The sequence below is a fragment of the Gymnodraco acuticeps genome, unplaced genomic scaffold (assembly GCF_902827175.1).
Source record: "Gymnodraco acuticeps unplaced genomic scaffold, fGymAcu1.1, whole genome shotgun sequence".
NCBI lineage: Eukaryota > Metazoa > Chordata > Actinopteri > Perciformes > Bathydraconidae > Gymnodraco > Gymnodraco acuticeps.
Window position 1 is genome coordinate 3,913,502 of NW_022991216.1, and position 9,877 is coordinate 3,923,378.

General features: G+C 37.7%; 1 protein-coding gene across 2 annotated transcripts; it reads right to left on the minus strand.

Annotated features, from left to right (window-relative positions):
• Nucleotides 1-999: 999 nt before the first annotated feature.
• LOC117561447 (GRAM domain-containing protein 2B-like) lies at nt 1,000-9,452 on the minus strand. Of its 2 annotated transcripts, none has more exons than XM_034238885.1 (14): nt 9,216-9,452; nt 8,757-8,870; nt 6,939-7,026; nt 6,777-6,846; nt 6,602-6,705; nt 6,429-6,524; nt 6,277-6,348; nt 5,533-5,613; nt 5,249-5,372; nt 4,753-4,869; nt 3,797-3,869; nt 3,547-3,651; nt 3,328-3,412; nt 1,000-1,960 (listed from the first exon to the last, which is right to left on the minus strand). In XM_034238885.1, the coding sequence occupies exons 1-14, from the start codon at nt 9,302-9,304 to the stop codon at nt 1,922-1,924; spliced, it is 1,257 nt and encodes a 418-aa protein (XP_034094776.1). In that variant the 5' UTR covers nt 9,305-9,452; the 3' UTR covers nt 1,000-1,921. The 2 variants fall into 2 exon arrangements, with proteins under 2 accessions (XP_034094776.1, XP_034094775.1); XM_034238884.1 differs by having other exon boundaries at nt 5,533-5,622.
• Nucleotides 9,453-9,877: the final 425 nt, after the last annotated feature.

Below are 9,877 nucleotides of genomic sequence, written 5' to 3' on the forward strand. Positions count from 1 at the left end.
TAGTACATGTATAAAGTGCATTATTGGATATACCCTCAAAAGGGCAACATCTCTTCATTTATTTGGATATTTAAATCGTGTTTTCTTGATAATACTTACACTCACAATAGAAGTGTCACGATCTTAGTTTTATGTCACCGTTTTAGTTTGGTCTGTCTTGTCATGGTTTTATTTTGCAATTCTGTTCTCCCTGTGTCTTGTCTTCCTCCCTGTCGTATCTGATTGTGTTCACCTGTTGCCCTTGTGTTTCTCCTTCCCTGCCCGGCTGTTTCTCATCTCGTGATTACCCCTCCCTGTATTTAGTCTTGTCTCTTCCTGTGTTCGGTGTTGGTTCATTATTTGTCGTTCATGTCTCCCTTCATATTGGTCACAGTCACCTTTTGTTTGGATGCTACCTCGTGCCTCGTACCTGTTCATGGATTCTTGTTTTTTCAGCTTTTGTGAATAAAGCTCCCCTTTTGTTTCATTTAGAAACCTGCTTCCCTCCTCAATCTGCATTTGGGTCCTATTTTTCCCCAACCCTGACAAGAAGACTTGTACTTGTTATGGAGTATCTTGAATGTACAATATCTCCCTGTAATACCAGTAAAGTGGTATGTAAAAAGTACAAGTAACTCTTATTCGTACAGTACTTGAATAAATGTCGCCCTCTCAGGTGTTCTCAATCACTCTGGCTGATAAGCCTTTTAACCAGGTTTAAGTTGGGGCCAGGTTAATGGTGGAAATATATGATGTCACCTGTACTAATAAGAAAAAATTCAAGGCAAGATCTCCCACCCTAACAGGTATAAAACCAACAGACCAGAAATAGATGTCACATGTACATGTCACAGTGAGTATACTGAATACTTGTTAGACCACTGCCAATAGCGTCAGTACTTGAGATCAGGTTACATCATAGTTCTATGAGAGTTTGCATTCATTTGTTTATGCTCTGTGTGTGTGTCACCGTGTGGTCAGACATGTGAGACACTCGCTGCTCCAAATAAATACAATTTCAGTTGTACAGAAACTCTAAGAGACATTTATTTCAGGACTTAATAGTTAATACACAACACAATAGTTTAAAGCAGAGTCTGTGATCTAAATGCAAACAAACCACCAGTTTATTAAAACACAAGCTCACTCTATTCTATTGCCCCTGAAATGAAAGAAAGGTCTATAAACACAACCACTCAACAGCAACCATGAAGAAAGTTTCTATGGAAATGTAAAGGACTGTTTTTCTATGAGCTGAGAATGTATCTATCATTTAACCTGAATAAACCTGCAATTTACATAAAGTACAGATTGGGACTAATTTACAATAAAAATGTATGTCAAACTTTTCACTTGGCAAACCTCTATTCACATAAGCCCTTACAAACACATTTGAATCTTTTGCTACGACACACTATAAGAGGAAGTTGCCTATAAATGTCATTAAAATATATTTTACTAACATCCCTATCTAAGTTATTAATATACATGACATACATACAATTAATCTGCAATTCAATTCTAACATAACAAATCTAAATAGCACAAGTTGACCTTTTAAGAAATGTTTAAAAGACATTGAAATATGACCTTTGGACCTTTAAAAATACCTTTCTATTGTGAAATGCAAAATAAAAGCTCTGATAAATACTGCATCAATGTCTAAGCTTTCTTTTCATTAACACACTTCCATTTACCCTCCAGCACAAGATTTTCTAAAGAAATAGTAATAAAATAGTCCTGAGTGCAAAGTGGAAAGAAGCTATTATTGCACAATTTAAGTTAAAGTTCACACAGTTTTAAGAAAGCTTTGTGTATGATCCGTCTGTGCTTTGGCAACAAATCTATAACCAAATGTGATCACTGCTGATCTTCAGTGATAAACCAACCTTTTTTAACAGAGAAAGTAAAGCTTCTGTCTGGACAGACAAAAAGTCTTCTTTTAAGTCTCTTCAAGTAGCTTCCGCAGGCTCCTCTGAATCTAGGATATAAAAGATGAAGGACAACATGCTCAGATAGAAAATAATAAACCACAATTAAGTATATATAACTTCAGATACCTCCATAGAATCTTTCAAAAACAGCGTTGACATTTTGTTGACGAAATTAGGAAGAGAAGATCAATAACACTATTATATCTGTCCTTTAAATTTGAAGCTACAGCCAGCACATGGTTAGCTTAGCATAAACAATGAAAACGGAGGGAAACAGCTAGCCTGGCTCTGTCCAAATTAATCCAAACCTGCCTACTCAAAGCTAAATGTTTACCATGTTATATCTTATTTGTTTAACCCTCTAATGCTACCCTGGACTATATTACAACACACCTAAGTCCTGCTGGGATATTCTGGCTCCTAAAGCGTAAGATAGAAGCCAAAACACCTGGCATTGATAGCGAAAAGTGTGTATAAGCATAGACAACAGTCATCCCAGACAATACAACTGGAAAACAGGTATGAACTGTTAATAAACGTCAATGCGATAAAGGGTGGAGATGACTGCTGATGAGTCTTGGCATGGCATACACTGCAAAAACTAGGAACACATTGACCGCTTATCATTGGCTTGGTGTGTCAGGGCCTTCTTATCAGCAGAAATAAGCTAAATTTAACTCTGTAACTCTGGTTGTGTGATACCATTATCAAAAACATTAAAGAGCAACAGATAAATAAAAACTCCCAAAGTAATTAAGTTATGCTACATGTCATGCTATTTTCATTGGTGGATCACTGCCAACAGTGAACAGCGGGATCATAGTTCGGCAGAACTCTTATCACTGAACACACGACTCAGAAAAACTTGCCGTCTGTGTCTGCCTCAACCACAACTACGCACAATTTGCAACATGAACTTTTCTAATAAAGGGAGACAACAGAAAAAGGGCTGACTGCAATGTCCTCCTCTGTTAATGATTGTTCTGACAAATACATTTGAGACTTTGTTCTGGATAAAAAACTAGATTTAACTTGATAGGTTTAAGAGCTGGTGGTTAGTAAATTGTTTGTTGCCATTGATAAGAGCCAGCTGGCTGTTTCCTTCTTTATGCTAAGCTATGCTAATCGTCTCCTGGCTTTAACTTTGTTGTACAGAAAATAACTCACAAGAGCTCAGATAATAATATAACCTTCACACTACTGTTACAAAAATGAACATGTTTTTTTATGGAATTTGGCACTACGCATTTTTTTTTTTGCACTGCTTTAAATGTTGGTTAATATGACACTTGAAACAGTGGAAAATGGAAATCAATTCATAACATTTTGATATACGATATGAGAAATATTCAAACTAGAGAACTTTAGATTTCAGTGACCATATTTTTGCTGTGTTCACAAAAAGGGGACAAACCTTTTCCAGCTTGAATAAGTTAGAAGAAAGTTCTCCAAAGATCTCAGCATTCACTTCATCCTGGGGTCTGCGGCTCACAGCATTTCTGCAACAACATTTGCACTTATATCATAAACAAACTTAACTACCAAAATAAATAAAATAGTATGAGTAATTGTTTTACTGTTTGGTAACTATAACACCAATACCACATGAGTAACATGTGAATCTATCTCTTACTCATTACGGATGTGTTCCCCCATAGACACCAAGGAGCTCAAACGATGCTCAAGAGCCACAATCTTGAAAGCCATGTAACAGGAGGACAGGACGAGGACACTAACTCTGTGAGGAGACACACACACACACAGTGACAGATCAAACATTAAACACACAGAACAATTACCAACATGCCCAAGTGATGAATATGAATCAATAAATCAATTGTCTTATCAGAGTCTCGTATGTCACATAATGAAAGGTTACTCACAAAAACAAATAGATGAGGAGGATGGTGTGTAACGACATGGGCTGTGAGGATTGGCCTTTGAGCTTAGTACCCTCTACAAGGAAAAACAGAAAGATACATATTGATATTATTACAATTATAAAACAATACCACTCTCCAATCTATACCATCAATATCATACAAGAACTATTACAGGGTAAGCATAGTGTTCACATTTAATTATTATTTTCGAATATATCCAAACACAATGCAGAGAAAACTATACATTTAAATAACTTGCATATAAACTGTTTAGAACATATTAATAATAAACACATACATTTTTATACATTATTTGAATTGTTTTAATTCTTCTTATTGCCATGTCTGTATGGTAATATTATAATTATTTTAACTTTATTGTTTAAATTGTTTCCCATCTTAGGTTTTGCATTCTATGAATTCTATAATATTATCTTTTTTTTTGTTCTCCCCCCCCCATCTTATTTGAATTAATAATGTAATTCTCTACCGGTTTTTTATTCTATTATTTGTATATGTTCCCTTTTTTTAAAGCTTTTTATGCTGCATGTATAAGGTACCAGTAATATACAAATAAAATGTATTATAATTATTTTAAAAAGGGGGAAACAGCTAGCCAGGCTTTTTACAAAGGTTGAACAAATCCCCTTAATGAACCTCTCATTACTTAAGACATGACATGTTGTTATGTAACTGTAACAACAGCCCCTAGTAGTTTACCAGGGGGATTATACATATTTGAGAAAGTCAGGCTTTCTCCTGTTTCCAGTGTTAGTGCTAAACTAAGCTAACCAGTTGATGGTGGTGGCTTTATTTTTTACTATGAAGCCATGAGAGTGGTATGGATCTTGTCATGTAACTCTCAGCAAACTATTCCTTTAAATAAACATTGATTGCTTTAATTGAATTTATTTTGGGAAACACTAACTAAATACGAAGATGTATTTTCAAACTACCGTTGTTCAGGGCAGCTCCGTGTTTTTGGCTTGGAGTCTGGAGGTGAACGTCTGCGTGGACTGAAACCTCCCCGCTCTTCACGGCACTCAGAAATGTGTCCGGGAGGCTCGTGAAGTCTGCTCGAACAAACACAAAAGAACTTGTGTCTGAGTAAATATTATTAATAGACACAACAACGTCTTTTCAGATCTACAAGTGCTCTATGTTTGCTTGATAGATGAAAAAAGAAGCTAACAATAAAAGCTAAAGATGTTATTATCACTCAATGGGATCATCACCATGCCAACTGTCTTTGCTATAAGACAAAGCAAAGCCTCGACGGCTCAAATTTCTCTTGGCTTCCCTTCAGCTATTTGCAAACTAACGGCTGTCTGGTCCACAGTGAAACCCAACACCCTAAACACATACAATAGTGTATCCACCAGATTAAAGTAAGTGTACAGTAGCTTGTAAAGGGCAGACGTAGACATAGAGGGAGGAGGATGGAGCACGCACCATTTATTTTGTCGTAATCTGGAGTTTGAGACCCGGAGCTGCTGCTCTCCATCATCTCGTGACGCCTTTGTTGCACAACCCCATCGAGGTCGGAGAAGTCTGCAGAAAAGTCTGCAGAAAAGTCCTGCAGTGCACATACATACATATAATACACAATGGGTATCACATACAGAGAGGGTGTTGTATAACAGGAGAACAAGGCATTTCTGTAGATCTTTTATCCCAGTAGAAAATAAATACATCCTGTAAAAAAACATCACATGAAATTGGAGAACCAGACTGACCAGAGGAAGAGAGGATGGGCATTTCACTCTGAAGCTGTTTTCACTGGAGGAAATAACAGGGCTGCTACACAGCTTTTCCACCTGCAACGACAGAATACATATACATTCATGTGTATTTTAAAGACATTTTAGCCACTTTTCAGCAGTAGCTGTCAATCACTCAATCCATTTAATTTGTCTCATGTAATCACATAAAGTACATTCCTTTTAAAAAATCCAGTTTATAAAGATATGTGAAAAGATCTGTAAATCAACTCTAAATTATTATCATCATCCATTTACACATCCAGCAGACGCGTTGCAAAATTGGCAAATATTTGAAGTGGTGTTTGTGTAACATCATAAATATAAGTCTAATATTAACTATATTTTAGCTCCCATTTTGGTCTCCACCACCTCCAAAAGGAAAATATAAGCATGGTTCCCCAGAGAAAAAATTCAATGTTAAAATCTTTTGCTTTTAATTTGTGTTTAGACAGTAATAAACTGTATTTCTGTCTAGCCAACAGGCCAAAATAAGAAAATATTAAACTGATTGTTATGTAAATCAAAGAAATTTGAAACGCTTGAACTGGCAAAAGTTTAATATTTGGGCATAAACTATTTGATGAAGTAGTTGTATGAATTTGGAGTTTATCCATTCATCTCTCATCTTCACCAAATGTTCATACTAGAATTGTTTTTTATAAAATCAAAAGCATTTCATTACATCAGGACACATATGTGTTTATTAGAAATATTTACCTCCAACTGAATGCAGATGGACTTCAGAAGAGTGTAGGTGGTGTTTCGGGAGAGGAGTGACACAAAAACATGCTGAAAAATATTATATTATTTTAGAATCACGTTCATGTTTATGACAAAAAGGGTTAAAAAAACGGATTTTCTTTTCTTACCTGATCACAGGTCGTTTCAATCACAAGGGCGTTTGGAACTAACAATGCAGTTTTAGCTTTTTTGATAAATGTCACAGTCACCGCAGGGATAGAAATCTGGAGAAAACACAGCCATGTTATACAAGGGACTTCAGCCATAAAACATGAACTTCATAACACTTGCAGTATCGTACCTTTGTATCTCTGCCGAAGACTTTGGAGTGGAAGCAGATCCAGTTATCAGAGACGAACATTTTGCCCTGATACAAAATGTCCTTCTGCAGGGCGCAAGTGTAGCCTGTGTGAAAACAAACAGCACTAAGTAACATGGCTTTGCTTCTTTACTTGAAAAGAGAATCTGAAACGTACTTTGTTTGAGGAGCTCATCTTTGCTGACATCCTTGAATAGCTTATGATAATGGAGGTCTGTCTTTGAAATCTGAAAGGACACAGAGTATTATTGTGTTAAGAAACTGCAAAAAGGTGTCCATTTTGTTAGGAGTTTGATGATTAGATAAGAATTATACATACGTGGGTAGGCTGGGACTTTTTCCGTTCAATCTTTGTTTCACATTCACTGGGAGTCAGCAGTGGTGAAAGCTGCTCCACAGGTTTCAATCTGGTTTCAAAAGGTTAAGTGTTAATGTTAAAGTGACACCTTAGCAGGAAGGCTGATATACCAGCGTTATAACCCCTGATACAAACATGATGTGTGATCTCACGCTCACAGAATGTTTCTTTAAGTAAAGGTGTTCTTTATTTGGCTTTGCTGTCAGCTGTGGTTACATAAAGACTGCTTACACAGCAACAGCAGCATGTAAACACCACTTTTGTCATGCAGGTTGACAGTAACTGGTGCATTAACAGTGCTGTTTTCACAACGTTAGTGGAATAGATCCGGTTGAATCAGAAAAATAATTTATATTCCTTGTTTTTCTTTATGAACAATTACACATTTCAATATAGCACTGATAATTCATATACAATAGCATGTTTGCCGTAGAGGCCACATTTTTTATTTATGCAAAACTCCAGTTAATGGCAATCCAAAATGTGAACGTTTAGATTTAATCTACACTCAAGGAATCTAGATTAAGTTGTTTAATATTCAACAATATGTATATACAGTAGCTGTTTAGGGATAGAATAAACAATGTCCTTTATTATCAATCAATTGTAAAAGCCTACATTGACAAAAGTGCAAATCCAATTGTAATTGCTTCTCTTAATAAGGAGATTATGTTTAAATTGTGTTTTTCTGCCCATACTTAAACTGTGTGTTTAAAGGTCCCATGTCATTTCTACTGATCATAATTCCATTGTTGAGGGATACTAAAATAGATTTATATTGTGCAATTTCCCAAAATCTCAATGGTTTCTCATACAGCATCTCTGTATAGTATGTGTATTCACTCTCTGTCCTAAACGGTTTGTTGGAGCTCCTGCCCCCCCCCTCCCTGTGAGCCCAGTGGCCGTCTGCGAGACAGCGAAACCAGCCCGAACACACACACACACCCGCAGCCTGGCTGGGAGTTTGTGTGTGTGCTCACACACTGACTCACAGCCTCGTCGCGTCCCGCCGTCTCAGGGAGGAGAAATCGGCGGAGCTGAGAAAAGATTGAGTGTGTGTTGTTAACGTAACGGCTCTGCGGACGTAACATAGCGGCTCCACGGATTAGTCAATTTTGACCAATCCACGGAGGGGTCGTCGTTACGTCACTTGGTTCCCGGAAGAAAAAAATTGAAAAAGAAAATCTCCAACGAGGCGTTCTGGGGCAGCATAGACAGGTATTTTCTGTGTTAGAGTTTTACTCGCTACAGGGTGTACTTTGAGGGTTTGTGACTGCAGACCGTTTACATGCAGAAAAAGCTACGCATGACATGGGACCTTTAAGATAAGATAAGATAAGATTTAATAGTTTAATAGTCCCCATAGGGAAATTCACTTGTCAAGGCAGCAACAGAATATAAGAAACACAGATATTATACATGGAATATAAACGGGAATTAAAATTAGAAAAGTAAAATAAGAGTAAACATGTATTAAGTATAAATAGCAACAGGAGTTAAGCTATGATCCGGTTATTACATTTGTATAGCTAGTACACATGCTTACAGTGGGACTACCTGTTTAAATAAAGGATCTAACAAATAGATAACAATTTAAAATATATTGATTGATTTTTCATGAGAAAAAAACACATTTCGAAACTGTAATTAATTGATGTAAACAGAGAAGAATCATCCAATCCTGCTTGAATATGCAATACAAATGAATTAAACAGCAATACGTTGTCCAATTCATTCAGCTATACTAGTTTTTATCAGGTTTAAATAAGAGCACCTCACCTCATGCCTGCTGCTTTCTTCCTGCTCTCTGAGGGGTCTGCCTCTGGGTCCCCACCCAGCTGGGGGTCTCCATGCTTCCTCTGTCTCCTCTCCCCCCCATGATCCACATCAGACCTGGACACATCACACAGGACACAATTCTCTATGTTTCTGCACATAAATCACCTACACAAGACTGTCAAACGTGTACCAACACATTAAGTATGCAGTACATCTGTAAGTAATGCATTGTATAGCAGAGCAGACCATTGTTGTAATTCAAAACTAGCATATTATGTAAAGTATTGTCGCTTACATGCGAGTTATTTGCTTATTCCGTGCCACGTAGGCTGCATGCATTCATACAAAAGTGAGCACGGTGTTTCATATAACAACTACAGGATATTCATGCAAATAAACACAATACATTAGGCCTGGAAGGCAGCCCGGGCCCTTCCTCTCCATCTTATCCAGACTTACGTCGTCCGATTCCCGCGGGAGTGGAGAAGTTGCTCCGGTGTGGAGGCCGGGGTCAGAGGTCTGTCCGCCTGCTCGGTCATCAGTACCATGGTTCTTTATTTCTCATTTCTTACGTTTCCCCTTCCATAAATTGCACAGAAGTTTCAGGAAGCCGGCACAAAAAGTTTTTTTTTGTTGGAGGATCTGCTCGTTGGAGCGAGAAGCCCTGGCCGACAGAGGAGGAGCCGGGAAAGGGGAGGGAGCAGCAGGGAACAACAGGGAACAAGAGGGAACAAGAGGGGACAAGAGGCTCCCGCTGCTGGGGGACAGACAATGCTGTGACAACTCCTGCAGAAGGAGCCTGCATTACCTGTCCATAATATAACAGTGACATATAACTTCTCACAAGGAACCAGTAAAAGAGTCCCACTTGCTTTGTGAGGCTGGTTCCAAACATTCTTTCAATTAGTCAACTTCCTACAACTTTTAAACTTTTATAACTTTGATGTTGTAACAGTGTATTTGAGAGGAACTTCCAGCAGGGGGCAGCAGAGTCTAGGTGATATCATGTCTCTACTTCAGGTGAGTTTTCCCCTCAGGTGACCCTGCAGACTGAGGACGTGGAAGCAGTATTCAAAAGGAAAGGAAAGGCCTGCATTCAAAGTATTCCTACATCTGCTGAT